The sequence below is a fragment of the Onychostruthus taczanowskii genome, unplaced genomic scaffold (genome assembly GCF_017590055.1).
Source record: "Onychostruthus taczanowskii isolate IOZ18803 unplaced genomic scaffold, ASM1759005v1 scaffold36, whole genome shotgun sequence".
Taxonomy (NCBI): domain Eukaryota; kingdom Metazoa; phylum Chordata; class Aves; order Passeriformes; family Passeridae; genus Onychostruthus; species Onychostruthus taczanowskii.
Window position 1 is genome coordinate 5,627,734 of NW_024501015.1, and position 21,598 is coordinate 5,649,331.

Genomic DNA, 21,598 nt, shown 5'->3' on the forward strand with positions numbered 1-21,598 from the left:
CTGAAGTGTCAGGCCTGTTTCATGACAAGATCATATTTTTTGTTTTCCACCGTCATGTCTTAAACATTGATCTATCATGTATGTATTCACTTTTTGATTAAACACACAGTGTACACATACATTCTCAGTTAAATGAATGTTTGACTCATTCTGCTGTGTACAGTATCTGAACTATTTTTCCCCCACTAGATCCTATTTATCACTTTCTTTGCCTTAACCTAGATAATTTTCATTCTTATGTGAGTGAGGAAAACTTTGCTCACAAGGATCAGCTCCACGTTATTGTAATAATTTTTGACTACTTACCAAAGTGACATAATTTTGTTCATTTTATCTTTTGCAACTCAGTTAGAAACCTAGTGGCATAGATAGAGACACAATACTACTGTTTTACAAGACATCTATTGTATCTACTTTTGTTCAGATAAATACCCAGTAACTGCTGATTTGGCAGGAGGATTGGTAAGGGTACTACTATTCACAGTGTTTCTTTTTTTTTTTTTTTTTTACCTTCTTCTTTAATCTACAGAATAAAGTATGTTATATACATTGGAACCAGTTAATGCCCTTTAGACAAATTTGTAAGTTGTTTCATAAAGCAGGAAAGACATTACAGGGAAATATGTGCCAAAATGCACAGTCAAAAGGCTTTGTAAGTTTTATATGTCACTACAAGTCAATGCTGGAGATCAGTTCTAAAACGATCAATGCTCAAGAGAAATGTTCTTATCTGGAGAAAATACCACCCATTCCCCCTTTCAGAATTTGTTCAGTTCTCTATCAAAAGTTCTGGCTCTTCATATATACTTTAAACTATAAATAAACACTGCATAGTTCAATGTTCTTGATTTTCATTTTTTTTTTGTTTGTTTTGATTTGAAAAATTATTGCAGTACAATTAATTCCTGTTTGGAGTTCAGTAAGGAGCAAACAGCACGGGAGTGTGGGTGGTCCGTATAGGCCCAGGAGCTGGTCGTAGGAGTGCTGGAGGAAGTGCTGAAGTCTGGAAAAGGGTGGCTGCTGGGGCTGTGCGAAGACTGAAGGGGGAATTCACAGCCACAGCAGCAGCTGCTGCTGCAGCTGCTAGCGGGTTTGGTAAGATTCGTGGAGCCATCGGCTTTGAAGGTTCTTTTGAAAATACTAATTTTACCTGTGGGGAAGAAGAGAAAACAAACAAACAGAGACACATAATTTTTTCGTATTAGCTACATGAGAGGGAGCTTGATATAAGATTATATGTGCAGAATCAAGCAAGAGAGGCCTCAAGGTGGCTACTGACTCTGTGAGCTACCGACTTGTAACAGGTGATACGACCTCCCCAGTGGACAAGGTACAAGGATTTGGTTGGGGACAAAGAGTTCCAGTGTTCACACCTAATTGCTGACACTCACAATTTAATATGAGATTAGAAATCAAAGCAAATCTAAAACGGGACTGGGGAATCTGCACCAAAGTAAAGCTGCATGTACCCTGCAACAAAGAAAGATCAGATATCAATTAATATATCTCCATCTGGACAGCTTAATGTAGAGACCAGTGCAGAATGAAAAAATATCTTATTCCCTGGTCTTACAAGATACTTTTTTTTTAATCATTAGGATGAGAGTTCTACTTAAAATTAAGATCTCCACATTGTGGAGACGCTGGGGCGGGGGGGGGGGGCATTTCATGGTTTTGAGAGACTCCAGCTTGCAACACCATACCTCTTCATTTACTCCAGCTTCTAATAACAAGCAAATAAACCAATCTTATCTTTCACGAGTTATGAAAATCTCTCATGTCTCACATGTTTAAATGGGTTCTGTCCCATATAATTCTGCTGCATATTCAGCTGTTTTCCACTAAGATTGTGTTCATTCTTACAAGGAGTGTGAAAACCTGGCAGATATTTTAAAGTAGTATTCTGCCAAGCTATGATATTTCTGCTCCTGTCACTGAGGTTTCTTAAAAAACATTTTAATCATAACATGATTTTCTTGTGGACTACCAAATACAAATCAAAACCCCCTTCATTTAGAGTTTCCTAAAAAAGGAACCCAAACCCCGAAATTTCTCCAAGACTGAAAATACTCACAAGAGGTTAGTAATATTTAAGAAAATTTACATTTGGGATGCATACAAATGACCATCACAGTAGTCTCTATAGATTTCTGTAATTTTCAGTAGAACTTCAAATTCCTAATGAGTTACCAAGAGCCTGAATACCTTTGCAGTCCCGTTTTTATAACTATGAGATAAAATTAGAAACTTCATTTACTGACAAAGAAAAGTTCCCATTGTTTCTGATGGACTGTTGGTGGGTCTGTGTCCTAGTATGACTTGAGGCCTCTTTGCAAAGCTCATAAACCTGACTACATGGTATTGAATATGCAGAATATATGTACCATGCTGTGGTACATCTCAGTGGAAGTATGGACACATTTTGCTTACAAGGAAACACAATTTCTCATTCTTGACTTGAAAGGGATTTTCAAGTAACTGATATTTTCAACTCAGCAGAACCCTAGTGAGTTAATAATCAGAAATTAAGGGCAGGAGTACTCTGGCATGAACCACAATTGAGTTTCATCATTACATTATCACCATATTCCAAAAGGTCTGTTGGTTCTTTACTGGCCAGATGGATAGAGGATATTTATTTTTCCCAGTACCTATTGGCAAAACTGCTGGCTTCCAGGCCCTTGAAAGCCCTGGGAGAAATACTCAGATCAAACCAAATTCTTTAATTCTCTTAACAAAGGATATAATAGATGCTAGATATAAAATTCATGATGGTGCCTATTAACAGCAATGATCTGATCTTTTCCTTGATCAGTGTTATGCTCATTGATCCAAGCTGCCTTCTTCCTTTGCTGAATATATCACTTTTTCCTCCCTTCTTCCATTTTTTAATAAATATTTTTTACAGCCTTATTTAGAATAGAAAAAATCTCAAACCCAAAAACTAGCAAACAAACAAAAACATAAAACAAAAAAACAAAAACAAAAAAAAGAAAAAGAAAACCACAGAAAAAACCAAAAAAAACCCACACCCAAACAGGATAAACAAAACAAAACAACCCTGAGGAAAAAAAGTAACCCTGAGTACAAAGTGCTCTTTGGTTTAGAGTTGCCAGTGAAGGATGCTTTTTGTAACAGCTATTTTATTGCAGAAACTTTGGACTATCAAATGCTTGATAACCATTTTTTCTCCAGTGCAGTATTTTATGCATGCTGGACAGTGTGGTTGAAGAAATAGCAAGCAAGTCCCAACACTACAAGACTTAAATTCTGAAATATCACTGTGGGAATGTATAATTTTTCGATCTCTGAAGCATGTAAATCTAGAACAGACAGAGAAGTACAAATGATATTGTAAACATGGTAAAATCAGGTTTTTGGTCTAGAAAAGCCATGCAAATATAGCATGTTCTTTTTTAAATTTCTGTAGCCAAATTTGGTGACGTCCATACATTTTGTGCAATGAAGAACAAAGATCTCATGTGGCTGTTTCCATTAAAAGACTAAGGCTTTCTTGCCATTCTTGGAGGAATCAGGTAGTTCTAATTAAATTACTAGATTACTTCTAGTTAGATAGCTTTTCAGTTCACTTATCAACATGATTCTGATTTCAAGGTAGCTGCAAAACTAGTAATACTTAACATATGCAGTACCTTGCACGCTCATTTATAACCTCTAATTTACTCACAGGTCAACATTAGGAGTAAAGTAACCATTACTTGTTTCATTTCCAATGAAGTAAACTAGGGAACAAATAACTTGAAATATTAATGGGGAGCATCCTGGTTTCAGCTAGGGAAAGGGAATAAAGGAAAAGTAAAAAAAAAGCATTAAATTAAATGTGAAACTAGTTGGCTTGTTGCTGTGCTATTCTGCACTTCAAGTGACAACAAATCCTGCAGTTTTTATATTCAAAACCAAAAGACTAAATGGAGAACTGATCTCTCCTTTCTTATTGAATCCACAATTCTACTACATATATCTGTTCATTTATTGCTAGTTTTTTCTCTCCTTCTTAAATCCCTTTTGCCTTTTTGATGCCCTCTAGCCTGACCTGTATATTGTGAGCAATTGGGATTGAGGGAGAAGGAAAAGGGCACACTGCTGTTATTTGTCTTGAACCTTGGCTGGAGTTCTCAGAAATCACCATTATATAAATTGGTAGAGAGCTGTGCAAACCAGAACAACAATGTAATAGTTTTTATCCCCTGAAAAATAATGAATTTCCTACAGGAATAACAATCCTGTCAGAAAGGCTTTCCTGATTCCATATCTTACTTACCCTATTACATGTTTTCCATTACTTTCAATATAGTTTGTATTGAAGACCTTGAACTTTCTTGTGGATTACTGAGAAACCCTATGGGGTTATTTCCCTATTAGTGGATCTACCAGAATAGTGCACTGCTTTATTCTACAACTGAATCCTGCATGAATATGCCACTCATGAGGGCTGCCCCAACAAGTAAACAGTTTCTGCTGCCAAGAGCTTTAACTCAATGTAAAGAGAAATGGTTTTTCACAGAAAAAAAAAAAAAAAAAAAGCTCCATATTGTGCCTGCATCAGAGAACATGGTCAAGGCAGAAAGGGCTAATCTCTATGAGGACAATGAATCATCATTCTCCCTCTGCCAGAACCATTTATAAAACCCTACAAAGGCAGCAGATATAACATTCACAGAATTCACAGAATGACTGCGTTGGAAGAGACCTTCAACATCATTGAGTCCAACCCAAGCCCTAACACCTCAAATAAACCATGGCACCGAGTGCCACATACAGTCTTTTAAACACATCCAGGGATGGTGACTCCACCACCTCCATGGGCAGGCCATTCCAGTACTTTGTCACTCTTTCCCTGAAAAACTTTTTCCTAATATCCAACCAATATTTCCCTTGATGCAGCTTGAGACTGTGTCCTCTTGTTCTGTCAGTTGCTGCCTGGAGAAAGAGACCAATCCCCACCTGACTACAACCACCTTTCAGGAAGTTGGAGTGATAAGGTCGCCCCTGAGTGTCCTTTTCTCCAGGCTAACACCCCTAGCTCCTCAGCCATTCCTCACAGAGCTTGTGTTCCAAGCCCCTCACCAGCCTCATTGCCCTCCTCCGGACGCACACCAGTGTCTCAAAGTCCTTCCTAAAGTGAGGGGCCAGAACTGGACACAGCACTCAAGGTGTGGCCTCACTCGTGATGAGTAGAGTGGGAGAATGACTTCCCTGCTCCTGCTGGCCACAAATTCCTGACACAGGTCAGGATGCCAATGGCTTTCTTGGCCACCAGGGCACACTGCTGGCTCACGTTCAGCTGCCTGTCAACCAGTAACCCCAGGTCCCTTTCTGCCTGGCACTGTCCAGCCACACCGTTCCCAGCCCATAACGCTGCAGAGGGTTATTGTGGCCAAAATGCAGGACTCATTTATGCAGTTTAACTGATGGAGAAGATAAACATCAGATGTTTCACTATGCCACCCACAATATAAGCTGATTCTTAACTAGTGGCAGCATCCTAGAGGGATTTTTATTAAAAAAAAAATTCTCATCTTTTCGGGCTAGTAAGAATTGTGTTTCAGGTGGTTTATCTTGGCAGTTGAAAATGTGACCAGAAACATTTTGAAACAGTCGAATGAAAGAAGGGGCAGATTTTTTTGTTTCACTTGTTACCTCAACAATTCTCTAAATAACGATAGAATGAATGGGTTATGTTTTATAGAATTTTATTTAGTTATTTCACCACTATTGTCCTTGGTGAAAACTGGAAAGATCCTGTTTGTCATCTGGAGGTTTTTTCCGTCTCTTGCTCTCTAGTGACCTTTGCAACAAGCTTATTGTCTGAGGTTGTTCAGAGTAGCTACAAAAGCAACGATCCACAGGTTGTAGTAAACACACCTTAAAGTATATAAAAAATCCCTTGTGGGCTTCCAGAGGCTCCTTCCTGTACCTGATACTCCAATGGCTTACACTATTACTCTACTTCTAAATATTTTCCCACTTACGTTTTCTAAAAATCCTATTCATCAGGATTAAAATAAAAGTAAAATAAAAAAAAGGTGATTGGCTTACCCCTAGCGGATGTGTTCCCTTTTGGAGTTTGTTGTAAGGGCTGTATTTAGGTTTGGGTGGCTTCCCAGCAGCTCTGTCTTTGTGCCTTCTACTGCTTATGTGCTGTTAAAATATATTGGGGGGGGGAGGGGGGAGGCGGGGGGAGAAGAAAGAAAACAAAGGGAAATAGTTGATAGTTCCACAACAGATCACTTCAGGTTCCGCTTTACATGAGATTACTGCTCCAATATGAGAGGCTTTTGCTCTACAGCAGCATTACTTTGACTAATTCAATAATGAAAAGGAATAGGCTCTTTTGAAGTGTGAAGGATCCTTTGTGCACCACATATTGGGAATGTAATTTTCATTAGTCCTAAGTTCAGCCCTGCTTCCACTACAATTAAATATTTTCCCACCTTTTCTAACTTCAGCAGGACTTGAGTCAGGTTAAAGCCTTTGAAAAACTCCTCCCTAGCTCTATAAATCACACATCAAATTCAATCCACTGCTGATAGAAAGTTTTTAAGGAATATTAGGTAGTGAAGCATCCCCTATTTGGGGAAGAATATAAGGTCAGAAAACTGTTTAAATCCCTAAGCTGCATGGAGATCCTTCTGAGATGGTTACATATCAAACTAAGAGACAGTGAAAAAAGTGGATGAAATCCATTTTCTTCTTCATAAGATCGATGAGATTTTTAAAGTATCTTTCTACACAGGTTATCTTGCAGTAAGGAACCTTTTTCAGAATTCTTTTTTTTTTTTACTTTGATTTTCATTTTCAAGAGAATTACCACAATAAAAATACATAGAACTGGACTTTTTTTCTCTGAGACCAGAAGGATGGGTATTGCTATTGTCCATTATTGAATTAATCTTCTTTCTTGTAAAGTTCCTTTACAAGTATTTAATTCCAATAGGCATATGGAATTAAACTAAGTGTTTTTCAGAAAGCTTTGATCATCTGAAGAATGACTGAACATTAGTGTAATTGCAATTTAGAGGTCATGCTTTCCAGTTAAAGTGAAACATTGATAAAAATATTAGAAATCCTCTCCATCCCACATTTCTAAGTGGGTTACTTAGTATTCTGTGAAAGTACTGATTACATCCACCTTCACATCTCTGTCAAGGCAAATATGCAGTACATGAAATGGCAGTGTTTATTAGCTCAGGACAATTCTAGCAGTCTAAAGACAGTTGTAACATGTTACACCTTCTATAACTCTTTACCAAATGTGTATAATTGAGTGCTTTTGGGAAGACATATTCCATGCAAAAGAATATCAAATCAAAACAAAACATACAGCATGGCAGCCAAATACAGTGGACAAAACTGTGAGTTTCATTTGGACACAAATTTTTATATTGATATGTGCTGACTGTGTTGGTACTTTGCCACCATGAAAACAAAGAACAGCCAAAGATTCTCACTTTACAAGCTGGCTGAGTACCTGTTTCAGTTGTGTCTCGGAGTTTACGTGCACATCACATATTTCACAGTGAAATGTTTTGTTCTGAAGGCCTGTGTTTCCTTTATTCACAGGTCCTTTGCCTTTTACGCCTGCCCGGGGAAAGGCTTTTATGGTTCCACTTCCATTCCGAGCTTCCAGCATAGTTTTGTGCTTAGTCCCTGGAAACAACAGAAATGGAAAACAGAAACAACTTTGGCAATTGGGTTGCATTAGTTGTTTTATTTTCTTTTTAAAATAAAATCATATGACCCTCAGCTTGGTGCCATGTGCTATCCTTGGAATAGGACTGTCTTGGTCTGTATCAGAGTCATACTAATGTAACAGTATTTCACACCTGATATTTATTTACTAAATTACATACCTATAGGTAATGCACTAGAACAAAGCAGCTAGACCAGAAAGCAGCAGCACAATCAGATACCCTGATGTGAAGTTAAATGTGTGTGACTTTTCTCATTAACTCCTGCTGCTAATAAGACCTGAATTGTAGTTGCAAAAGAAAAGTAATTTAGCTATTAAAGATGTAGTTGGCTTTGATTTGTATTCCTCCTGAACAGATTGATAAACAGTATGTCTAGGTAGCTTACAATTAAATCTGTAATTAACAAATTACTCTCCAAACCGGAAAGGGGCAGAGGTTCCTGGAAGCAATCAGGATCATTAATGTCTTGGACAGAAACAAAAACATGTGAGAAATATATATGAGTGAAAAATACAATTGCCTTTTTTTTTTTTCTTTAATTGTAAATAAAGGTTGCATAGAGAACACTGGTGTTCTTTTGCTGCACCTTTATTCAGACTGAACAGTTTCTTACACTGTTGACTCCCACACAGGTAGTCTTGTGATGATAATGGACTAACTACTGCATACAGAACCACCACTCCACTGCTAATTGCTGCATGCATCCAGAGAGACTTGTAAAAAAAATGCATCTCTGTGAGCACACAGTTTATCAGCACAGGCAGCAAAACCGTGGAAGGTTGTGTTTAAATATTCAGAATACTGTTTTGGCTCTCAGCCTGATCAGAATATTTAGAGTCTACACAAAGTCAAATAGTTTAAAAGGGTAAGCTTGAAGTTGAACTTTTACCAATTGAAGATCTGGCATATAGTAAATAGCATTCAAAACTGATGGAATTTTGTTTCTCATAAATGCCAAGAAGCTGTAATTTCCATTCTAATTTGGGTTCTATAGATATGGCAAAGTTATTTCTTTTTAAATTGCATCATAAAACCTTTGATCATTTTGCTCTAGGTATATTATCACTGTCTCTACATTTGAAACCTCTTTCTGCCTCTGAACTCTACTTGCCCTCGATAAGAGGTAGCCCCTGACATCCAAGATCAGGAACTTTCTGTAAGATGGCTATAGGTGGTCACTGCCACCATATCATATCCTCAGATCTTTTAACACACCCACCAATGAGCCAATCAATAACATGCTTAAATTAGTGACTGTGAATGGTGGCTGTGTACAGCAGGAACTTACTAATGCTACTAGCTCTAATGACAAGATAAAGTTCAAAAACTAAGAATGATGGAGGTAGGCAATTACCCATTCAACCCTCATGCAGCAGCTGCTATCAGTTGATGAAAACAAAGGGAAAATATACATAATTTTAAAAGTTATATATTAGCAGACAATACAGAGCTAAGAACTCTAACACCCATCACTGAACTCTGACTGACTGATGCTGCCTCTTTCAGCCTTTAGTTCATTAAGTTTCAAACAAAACTAATGGCATTCATTCTCAGTTTGCTAGTTGGCACAAGCAAAACTATGCAAACTCTGAGCACCAAAGGTAATGAAGCAGAGCTGTCATTTAGCTCAATAAGGTTTTGAAGCTGCAAAGGCTAAAGTGTAAGAAAATCTGCAACTTGCAATAAATTTCTTTCTTTCTCTTTTTTGAAAGCCTCTTTGCCTGTCATTTTTATACTTTAACAGTTAATGAATTCCATGTAATTGCCAGTTTTCTGCCACCTCTTTGTCCCCTGCTGCAAGAGATCTAATCTATTCAGGGGAAGATAATTGCAGCACTCTTGAGACAGAAGGAAAAAAAAAAAGGAAGCAAGCAAGCACTGCTCCATCTCACCACTGTTGTGCGCCTCCAGCTGTGAGGCAGAGTTGACAGCGACTTTGCATAGTGAACAGTACAGCAGTCTTTTTGCTTTTTCTTCCTCAGTCTCAACGGAAGGGCAAGTGCTGCTGCTCGTGGCTGTTGTGGGGATTTTCTCCACTTTAGAGGTGATCTCAGTTGTCATAACGCTGCTCTTCCGGATTTCCACGGTTGTCGTCGTTGATATTGCTGGTGTCCCTGTGTTTGCGTCTGTGAGCAAAGAGAGGAGATGGAAAGAAGTGAAAACAAGCAGAAAAAAAATTGTGCAACCTTTGGTGTTTCCTTTTTGACATCCCATTGCTGTGATGACACAGAGAGGCAGATTGTTCTGGTGATGGTTTGACTAATGATAATGAACTAAACGTGACCCTTTGCTTTCTATTTTGTGTGGTTACCCAATGCAGTACTACTGTGTATTAGAAAACCATGTGTTGTCTCCTGCAGTCTGCTCACACAGAACTCATAAACTGAACAAAAAGGTCATTAAGAATGTACTGTACAACAGAAGAAAAATGCAATAAAATAGGTCATGAAAACGACCAGCACAAGAGGCAGTTTAAATTTATACACACAACTTCAGATGCATAAACAGCCATAGCAACACATAATACTTATGCTGACTGGGTAGCCAAGCAAAAATTTTAACATCTTGTGCTAATAAAACTAAAATGAATAAATTGGCCTTTATATCTGCTAAAGAAAAAAGAAGAAATTGATACTTCACTGGATTTTTCCCAACACCAACACTAAAAGGATGAAGATAACTATAAATACGCAATACACATTATCCATTATTACATAATAATGACATATACTAATAACAGTAACTAAATATATATAACATTCCCTATCTGAGACCTAAACAACCACTAATAAGATTTTCATTCTTCCTATCAATTGGAAAGACTACAAACTAGATATACACCTAAATCTGGAAACTTATTTCTTGCAGCTAAGAACTTGTGCTTTTCCTGTAGATATCAAATGAAAGAGAGAGAAAATACACAATGATATTTTAATTTGGATCATTGATACATGATACTTGGATATGGCAATGTCACTTGGTTGTTAAGTACTTAGCAGGGTGGAGGACAGCAAAATGCAGCAGTGAAGGCAGTGAAGAAGATGGTGAGTAGGGGACACAAGAAGAAGACAAAGGACAGGAGCTGTTCTGCCTTTGCAGTGCTGTATTTTATTATATTAAGCTTACTGAGCAGCAGCTTTAAAAAAAAATCTTAGTTATTTTACTGAAATATGCCTGGATTTGGGTACTTTCCAGCATGGCTCACTTTGGTTTCATACATCACTTGGGTGTTACTGATGTTCTACCTGTACTATGCTTTATTTACTGCCTCCCATCAGAATAGACAAAATAGCAATTTTTCCACGTACAGACCTAAGTACGTGCTCCAATGCAGAAGGGACACAACTAACTGATACCACAGTGGTGCGTTGCAGACTGGTACTGTTCAAAACTTTGTTAATGGAGAACATTCCTAATAGCTTAGCAGGCAATATCAAATTGGAAGCAAGGCAAACACACTGAGAAACCTGATTCAAAACAATTTTAATACGTTGAAGAAACAGTTCAGAAAATTAGATGCTTTTCAGTAAAGACAATTGCAGGAATCCACACTCATTAGGTTTAATCTGATCTATTAAAACAGAATGATGAACAACAACCCCAGTACTGCATTTGGGGAAGTTTCATTGTATATTTAATTTTGATTGTTTTCTTTGTTTATTTGCTCGGTTTTCAGAAAAATCTTTCAGTAGCAGACATAATGAACACAGATCACTTCTATCATTGTGCTATACAATAGGTCCTTACCACACTGAAATTGCAAAGCAGAAGATTTAGGAGGTATTTTTTTTCTCCTCTGATCAGCTCTGAAGGCCCTCTGTCCAGCCTGGGGACATGAATGTAAAAAAAAAATCCCCAAAATTACTTGCTTTGCTATTAATTTAGAAGCAATACAAATGCAAAGCAACAAGAGAGGGCTTGTGATGGAGTGAGCCAAAATAAATTAGAAGTTTAGAAAACATGAACTGTGAATATGGAAGAAAAAGGGCACACACTGACAGTGTTTTTCATATCTGTAGAAGGTAGCTAAAAATAAGAGAATATACTCTTCTCCCTTATCCCTCCTAGTAAAACAAGGACTATTGGATTACATCAGAGAGACTTAGATTAGATGTGAGGAAATTATTTCTAATATTAAAGTTTATGAAGCCTGGGAATAACCTACCTACACAGACCCAGAAATATTTCCTACTGGGGGACTTGAAGCTGGCTGAACAAATATCTACACAAATATTATTCCCTTTCAGTCAGTGGGAATACAGCCCTTTAAGCTCTATTAAGTTATATACATTGCGTATTTTGTCATGTTTCTACATACTCTCATAACTAAAAATTATCATTCACAAATCCAAGAAAGCAGTTTTTCCTGTGAATATTTTAGGCATTGACAGGCATTAAAGCATGTAGCAAAAACGAAAGTTGCACTCAAGGTCAAATCAGAGTTTGGTTTTCTTTTTCCTGAAAGAGTGCCTGAAGTTTGTCATATCCTGAAGGTACTGGGGATGTCAAATATCAGTGCAGAAGGAATTAGGTTACCTTGCTGAATAGTCTCTTCTTATTTATTTATTTTTTTTTTAAATAAGGTTTCAAAAGAAAACAAAAATTGAAATATTAAGCATTTTGCTGGGAAACTGACGAAAAAATAAAGCCCTTGAAAGATCTGTCCACAAAATTCTAGAGCTAATTAGTCACTCCTTTCCCATTCCAGAGAATCCATTGAATGCTTGCTTTCCTTCAGCCAAAAATTGCTGCAGTGAAATTATTTTCCTCAAAAGCCTAATCCAAATCCAAACCCCGTTGCTTTATAAGCATTAACACTGCTTTTAAGACATCAGTTTCTTCATCCTGGTACTACTGTACAGCAGTTGGCTTAGCCAATGTACTCTCTTGGTGACATGGAAGGCAAGGGGCAGATGGCCCAGGCAAGGGAAAGGGACATTAACATCCTCTCAGGATTGATGGCAAGGTTGGTGCTCATTCTAATCTTGCAGGAAATTAGAAATGTACATCAATCACCACTGCCAGCTTTGCAGTGTAAGGGTCAGTATTTAGCCAGCCCTCAGCAAAATATAGATGACAATTTCTTTATTTCCTTAGGAAAACCTGAGGCAGTGAATAAAATAAAACAATAAAAAGCTGAAATAACAGCAGATTTTATTCTGCTTCAAGTGTCTGACCTTCTGTATCTATGCTGACCTAATATTTCATTATGTAATTATTTAAAAGCGAAAAGAAAATAAAATCAATTATGCTAGCTGTTTTGAATATTTTGAGGATATTTTGAGATGCATGAATGAAAGCAGCATAGTATATAAAAATTAAAAATGGTAAAGGTCATATATTTCATCTCAAAAAAAAAAATCAAAGTTCAGCGCATATATTCTGCATTTTTAAGAGGTGCCCTATATGATTACACTTTATATTCTACTAATGCAAATACATTAACAACATTAAAACATAAATAGAAAGCCATTGAAGTTCACCATCTAAAAGCCATGACACGTTTAAAGATGCAAAGCTGCTCATCCTCATATAAACTTTAGAATTTTCAGCAGAGATTAAGGATAAAACATTCTAAAAGCTGTCAAGTAAGCTTACAAAGAAGCAATTCAATTCCTTTTTTCACAAGCACTTCTAACCTAACCAGCATGGGTCCCTTTGAATATTTTACAGTGTTGCTGCCTGTCCGGAGTTCAGTGCCCTAAATACAGAGTACAGCATAAAAGGTATAAGGGATTAAAAAACAAACAAACAAGGAAAAACAAGACCAAAAAGAAGTAAGAAGGCATTTGAGTTCATGCCTTGTAGACTGAATCAGCATTTCTTAACACTATATTATTAGAGTGCTCTAAGAGCTACTTCAATTATCAATGTCCTAAAATTGAGCTGGAAATTCAGCCACAGTCAAATGGAAGATTTGTTTCTGGTGACGCAGGCTTGCAGCACTGTGCTATTTTCATAGCAGTGGCCCACAACAAATATTCATTATTGCAACTGTTACTGCTTGGCTTTGGTGTAGAAGTTGATTGCTGATATTGTACGGAACTGGACTCCCAACAGCAAAAAAAATAAAAGGGAACACTTCAGGATTCAAAAGAATCCATTTGTGATTCTGGTCTTAATATAGCAACAGAATAAAAACTAAAAATATAAAACTATTGCATTCCAATCTAATCTCAGTCACTGGAAAAATCAAAGGTCTGTTTTAACAAGAGACAAAGACAGATGAAAAAATATTCTGTGAGAACTGACTTCTTTGAGTACTACAGAAACCATGGTTCAAAATAGAAAACTGCATTGTGATTAAGGTTCTCCTAAGTAAGCAGGATTAATTTTATATCCCAGCTACAAGACTCATGAATTTTCTTTAGTATGAAGAAACAGAAAATTACAACTCATGTTTTTCTTCTGGGTATATGAAAGTTTCACTCATCAGTTCCTGCCACTAAGCCTAAGAATTTCTTATCCTGAAGCTATAGACTCACAGAGAGAAATGCACTCTGACTTCAAAGAAATCACAAATATTTATGAGCATGTTTTTTCTCCTGCAATCTCAAATGGCACACATTTGAAAATATCTGATTTAGTACATACCCATGCATTCTGGTCTCATTTAAATCAGACATCACCTTTGACATAAAAGGACTGAGCATTTGGCCCATAACGCTGTTCAGGGAAAAAAATAAACAACAAAACAACCCAAAAAACTCCAACAACTGCGCCTCTGCAGAAGGTAGAAAACACATTCTTTCTCATAACAAACAGAACTTGATATGAAATTTCAATTTATGAGACCACTTAGTATTGCAGAAGCATCATCAGCTGGCTATATAGCTCATAACAAACCCGTGTCAATGCTCCAATTCCGACCCTTGGTACTGGCACATTCAAGGCTGGGACTGGGACTCAGTATATTATTTTCCTGACTACTAAGAACTGTGTCTTCAGTTTCCTTGGGCTGCTTTGAAAATTCCATTTTCCATTACTTCTGTGGTAATTACATTTGAAGATAAGACTTAATTTCTTTAGAATCTATAAACAGAATAGTGAAGTACACCAAAACCAAAGTACCACCTCCCAAAAAATGACGGCTGACAGATATTTTTGTGCTTAGCTGATTCTCTGTTCTCATATGCTGTAACATAAGCATGTGTGCTAGCACATTGACTGGCTCCAGCACTTAAACAAAACACTCTGAAGAACTTTGACTCAAAAGTATCAACTTCTTATCCTTTATATGTGCAGAATACAAACTTGCATATTTTGTGGTCGGTGGATATCTGGCCCTCTACAATATATTGTACAAAAAATTCTTTTGGTATCATATTATCAAAAATCCCATCATTAGACTTAGTTTTGCATTCAAAACCTGGATTCAATCTATTTATTATAGATATATCCTTCCCAGAATTGATATGTTTACTTGGAGAGATAGAAGTATATTTTTAGAACTTAGAAGGACCCATATAAATTTTCTCAAAGAAAAAAATTATTATATCATGATTTAGAGACATAAGTAGCAAACATCACAGGGGATTTTGGCATAAAAGACCAAAATATCTGATTGACAGCTGTGCAATACATCACTTTATGGTCACCTTCAATGGCACAATATGAAATATTGGAAACCATGGTGTTCACCTGATCTTCTACAGGATGGATACTAATTACTATGCCATAATGGAAGGGTGAAGAGTTCTGAAGTAATAAAAAAAGCTGAGTATGACAAACTAGGAACAGTATTTGAAAATTTTTCATGAGCTATCTTTTTGGAACTTGTTTTTTTTGAGTCTGTTTTTTAAACAGCTGTTTACCTGTTTTATCTCCCTTTCCTTTTAAGTACCCTGGCTTGTCAGTACTTTCGTGGTCAAGTTCCTTAACTTTCTTTGTCTAGGTGTCTGTCAAAATTATTTTTAATATCCAGAAAGCGAGTCTGAATATGTCTAAGGTATTGCCCAAGCTTTTGCTCAAATGTACCAAGCATTACTGAGAAACTGAAGGACTACAAAGTTTCCTAGAATGAGCAAGAAAGACAAATACCAGGAATTTTCTTGGATTGTAAATGGAGAAGCAATGACCTCAGTATTTTGATCAGCCCCCGCTTTTTAACACTTAAATAAATCATATTATACGCAGTGTTCATCACTCAGAAACAAGATGAAGAAACAACTGGCTACAAAACATGTGACCTCATTTTACTGCTGCCTCTACTCCATGCTTCCATCAAGAAGCCTTGCAGTGATTTGATAGCAGGGAGACAGAAAACAGGATGTTTGGCGACAAAAGGTGTCCACAGAGAGAGTGATGATGAAAAGGAAGGAGCAAACTTCATATATTTGATCTGTGGATATTTTCCTCCAGTTAAACTCAATTCTATCAAGTCCTCAGATGACCGCCTTCATTAATTAGGAGTACAAAATTTTCTAACAAAATTATACCTAATTTTTACTAGCAGTTCTCTTGGTTTAAAGCACAGTTCATTAATCTTGAACCACAGAGGGACAACTACATTCCTGTTGAGGTTAATTGAGCTGGCAGCAACAGCAACTGCTAGGGGTAAAAAGCCTGTGGAAAGCGAAGAAGTTAGAGAAATGTCATACCATGTCTGAGTTTTGAGTTCTCAGGCAAGTGTAGCTGAGAAAAATATGACTGGAAGGTAAGGAAGTGATGAGGAGAAACCATTTATTTTTCAGGTCATTTAAGGGACACTTGGTGATGACTTAGTTTGGACACTGAGCTGTCCTTATGATTGTATAGATTTTTCCTCAGCCAGGCAGAAGAAGATCACCTTTCACCAGCTGTGAGTGACAGGGTCCCCATGCAAGGAACTGCTGGCTGAAATTACTCTCACAGTTTAATTAATGGGCACTCTAGTGAAAATTTGATTTGAAATCAGGATAAAGTGTTTTGCCTAAGAGGTGGAGCTTACAGCCAAATGCAAAGAGGATTTCTGCATGCTTGAGGCTATGCTGAAAAACTATCACCAGTTTTACATTGCACGCACCTCAGTATTCATTCCTCAAATTTCAAGTAAAAGTAAACATAATAAAAAAATATACTCGCAGCTAATCTTAGTACATGAGTAAAAATTGAGCATCAGTTGAGTTTATTATCAATAAAAAACAAAGAACTGAAAAACTGAAAAGGTAAAAACCCAACAAGGAAAAAGGTTTTGCAAGACATCCTACAGTAAAATGAATTTGCCTTGAATGTCTCTTTCTGGAGGCCAACACATGCACAGCAGTCCCCATCTGTGTTATCCTCTCTGTTCCTCCAAAGCAGGTCAGCTGCACATGAACTGCCTGTTGCTCCTTGCCTTGCACTAAATGTCAGACTGTCCAGGGATATCTGGGTGATCCAGCCTCATCCAGAAGTCATCCAGAGACAGCTACAGCAGTGGAAAGGGATGATTGCATTCCTGTGTCCAGGAAAATCCTTGGCACTGTGTGAGGCACAGACAGAAATCCAAAATAATGTTTAAAAATAGGGCCTGCGTCAGTGCCAAGGTCCAGGTGGCATGAGTTATACCCAGTCAGTACTGGAAACAATATTTCCCCAAGGAGAATTCAGGGAGAACTTTTCTCTGTGCCACTAACATCAATGGCTTCAAAGTATTACCTTACTACCTGAAAACTCATTAGAGCTTTAAGTCACACCATGTACCCAGGAGAAGATATTGCTCTTACTAAGGTCAGTAAGTAACTATGACTTAGTTTCTGACTGCTGCTCCTGCTGCCCCACACACCTTCCATGCAGCCATAGGGAAGGAAGCAGCAGACAAGCTGCTCTCTTTAACTTCGCACTGTCAATTGTAGTGATGGAAGTGAGCTTTGAAAGGGCCTCTCCTAAACTCCCCTTCTCTTTGACAGTGACAGAGAAGACACAGTCTAGGCTATACACTGCTGGAAACTGAGAAGTATTTTTCACAAAATAAGTAGGTTGGCAAAGCCTATGTAAAACTTGATATCAAAAACAATTTACAGTGGAATCTCTCCCCAGCAATCTGCCACCAAAAACAAAGCATGGAGAAGTATTAATCACCAGCAGAAGAAGAGAAAATACATTGCTTTCATTAATCAAATGGAACAAAAAAAGAATAAGTGAACTGCACTGCAGATTGTAAAGGATTGCTCTCCATTTTAAGGAGGTAGTTGATTTTTTTTTTACATTTTAAGCAAGCTGAATGTCCTCTTTAAAAGCTCCATCTAAACATTAATTTTCAAAACAGATTTATAATCATTGAATTTCTAGAAGTAAATTAAAATAACTGGAATATAACTCAGAATTTCTAAAAGGTCTGACTTCTGATTGCTCTTGTAAGTGTAATACCTCATGGCATTCCCCTGTCTTGAATCCAGGAATAATTAAAGCTATTCCCTTTCCAGCAGCTTACTTCCTTTACTGGAAAGCAATGGACTAGTAAATCTGATTTTGGCAATAACTGACGTTGTGTTTAACACAGGAATTGTCCCTTGCGGTACCAGCATCACAATTATATAACTTTTCTCAGTGGAGAGAAAGCAGGGAGAGCCGTGAGAAGAATTCTTTCAGACATCTGTCCTGTAGTGCCTCGTAAGTGGAGCCTGTAGGGGATGTGTTCCACAGACTGATCAGCAATGACTTTCGTTACAAAACACCTGCTCTTCCTTAAGTAGCTGAGATACCAAATGCCCACATTTGGAAGAGCAGATTTCACAAGGAACTGAGGAGAGAACAGTACAGGAGATGGTAGTATTATTGCCATTCCTTAATCTTTGGAGCAAATAATTGTTTTGATTTTCCTGGTATCCCATTTAGATTTTTATTAGTCTTCTTCAGTCCAATGTTTTTACACGGAATTCTTCCCTTGGCTGATCACATATGGTTGATAACATATTTTGTAAATTGACAAGGGCACTCGTGCTATAAGAGAAGCATCCAGCTGAGTGCCAGGAAAAAGAAAACCTTTTGCAATTTCCAGAGTCTCTGGAAGGATCTTTTACTATTCACAGCTGCAATTACTAGGACCATCTATTTAACTTGTTCTTTCATCTCCACCAGGGTCCATATTGTAAAATAAATTATTTTACTACTGCGTGCATGCCCTCTGTTCCTTCTCCTCTCCCACCCACCACAGGTTGCTTCAGGGCTAGGACTGAAACAGAGAGTTTATGAAACACCCTATGTCATCATTACAGTTAAAAAACACTGAATTATGTTTACAGAAGGTTTCACAGACAATACAGACCACAATTTCCAAATAACTCATTGTCATCACAGTTCTTGGTATAATTTACAGGGTTTGGGTTGCTTTTTCCTACTTTTTTTTAAATGAAACAATTATTTTGTGCAACACTAGCCATCTATGTTGGCTCTCATGTGTCAGTCTTTCTTCTGCCTCCAGGCAGACTGCTACCAACTGAACTATTAGTCTAATTACATTAGCTGGCAGCAGAAACATACTTAGTAAACCACAGCAAGGCTGGATAAATGGTCTTGGGATAAGGCAAAGACCAACAGAAACCTGTCTATTTTGACAATTTAATGAGTTCCCTTTCATCATATGTTGTCTTTGTCAGAAGGGACTGAATCAACCCTTTTTATCTCTTCCAGTAGTGCTCCCTGACACTATCCATACATATCCAGCAGAGAGGTTATTAGTGCTTTGTTGTTTGGGGTGTTTATCTAGTCAATATGATAATTTTATCAGGCAAATTCTCCACAGAAGAAAAATGCAAGAAGTGATGTTTTCCTAACCCAAAGCTGTTCTCATGAATTATATAAAGCCTTCTACACACAAGAGAACAGTAAAAATCAAAAAGTATTTCCTTGTGGCACCATTCATAGATACCACTCCTACTTTCAAAGTTTATAGAATCAAATATATTATTTGATTTAACCAATTACACACAAAACAATGATGGGTTTGTATTTTAGGACACAAAGCTAGCAGAATAAGCTTTAAATGAAATTACTGCTCTTAGTTTGCAGTGACAGTAGAAGAGAGTAGCTGCATGTTAATGGAAATAAGTATCAAAATGGCAGAACAATACTAGATGTAGCAAATATCTGAAGGTTCCAGAGGAGGTATCAATTCTTGCTCTGCTTTTTTGGCCTTTTCTTATATATCCTCTTTTTGAGATTGATATTAAACACCTATGTTATCTGGAAAACTAGAAGTGACATAAATTAATAGTTATAACGATGTAGTTAATTTTTCAGAAGTATTGGTCCAATACTTGCAAAGACAGAAGTTCTCTTGTGTTGAGTGAAGATAAATACATTGCAAAATGTGGTTCTTAGGCAATTAGTCATAGGAAAGTGAGGGCTTCAATCTGTTCAGAACAAATATAATGGAGGGATATTTGAAGAAAACAATCTTAAGCAACAGGAGCAGGACTGATAATAACTGGAAACTCTGCTAGTTCTGTTCATTTTTTTTTTCCCCAAGCAGGAAAGGGTATTAATGACCATAATTACAGCTTTGATTAATTTCTTTGGTAAACTCAAATTGTCATTCTCTTCATGTGCCTCATTTTTCTTTGTATGCAGTTCTTTCCCTAACAGCATAACACTGTAGCAACAAAAAAGGTTTCAGCTTCCCTTCTAAGCATGGCTGTAAATACTACACCACTTACAAGATCATACCCCAGCTTCCTCTGTTAAATTTTTTCCTTTCTTGTACATGATAGTTATTCAAAGATCACTAGATCTGACATCATTCAGATCCAGCATTATCTGTTAGAAAAGAGAAAAAGAGAAAATAGAAGTTCTCCTTATCAGGGTAATATACTATTGTGCTAGTTCCTTACTTTTCATTGTCGTATCTCTCCCATGTACACTACAATGGAGAAAAATGTATGAAAAAGAGTCCATGAAAGCACCAATACAAGCCCAAATATTTGAAAATTGCCCTCATTTGTAGCTATTTTATGAATAACTGTATGCATTTTTCATATTCATGTTTACACAGTGTCTAGGTGAATAGGTGCAATCTGCCTGCCTCAACAGCCTTTAGGCATATAAACATTTGTTAATGAGCATGTAAATTTGAAGGATTACACAACTGCAGCAATCACTCCACAGCCACACCTTCACTCAGCTTAGCATTGTGACTTTTCTTTAAAACCCACTTTTCCTTAATAAGAAATAGCATTTTTTGCATTTCTGTTATGACATCAGATCTTACGTCAAGAAATGTAGTTCAAAGACCTATTGAAGAGCAGAACATACAGAGAATGGGGAAAAATATTAGCAATTGGATAATATTATTAAAAACAATAACCCTGAATAATTCTGTGTAAGGTCTGAGGGATTACCAGAGGGATGGTGATTTTTTTAATGATCTAGAGTGCATTTTACCACTTCTTGTTTACTCCTACTTAGTATGTAGCAAATCATTAAAAAAGAAATGCAGTAAGTTTTTCAAATTTTTCAGAGGATACCAGCTGCACTTAAAACAAAAAAGTGATTTGGATGAAAAATATGGAATTAAGAGTTTAGTTTTTTATATTAGCTTTCAAAAACCTTGGTTAAAAGTTGCAGTAAGGCTGCATTAGTGGAATAACAGCAGCTGGAATAACAAATTTCTGAACACCCTTCAGCTTCTGCAATATCCAGTATAAGGACATTTAAGCATCTCTTTAGCACAAATACACTGTATTAAGTGTGTTCTTGTGTTCTTAAGGTTGCTACCATTCCATACAGACAAAATTACAAACAGATTTTCTTATGATCACTTTGCATCACACAGCATTTTTAAAACCTTAGCAGAGGTTATGAAAGGTAACAGCACTGCTTTTCTAAAGCAAAAATTCAGATATGCCAATCTCTGAAATTTCAGTACATGCTATAAAATGGAGGTTTCAACCTTTAGGACAATTCCAGTGTTTTAATTTATGAAA

General features: G+C 37.0%; 1 protein-coding gene across 2 annotated transcripts in view; it reads right to left on the minus strand.

Moving 5' to 3' along the window:
* Nucleotides 1–848: 848 nt before the first annotated feature.
* ZNF385D (zinc finger protein 385D) overlaps nucleotides 849–21,598 on the minus strand; it is a 411,917-nt gene continuing 391,167 nt past the window's right edge. Inside the window, exons 6-9 of one of the 2 annotated variants that reach the window (XM_041411492.1) lie at nucleotides 9,608–9,841; nucleotides 7,493–7,671; nucleotides 6,061–6,162; nucleotides 849–1,150 (exon numbers count right to left, since the gene is read on the minus strand). In XM_041411492.1, coding sequence (XP_041267426.1) covers nucleotides 917–1,150; nucleotides 6,061–6,162; nucleotides 7,493–7,671; nucleotides 9,608–9,841 — 749 coding nt within the window. In that variant the 3' untranslated portion in view covers nucleotides 849–916. The remainder of the gene's footprint in view (nucleotides 1,151–6,060; nucleotides 6,163–7,492; nucleotides 7,672–9,607; nucleotides 9,842–21,598) is intronic. The other variant, XM_041411493.1, reaches the window with a different exon arrangement.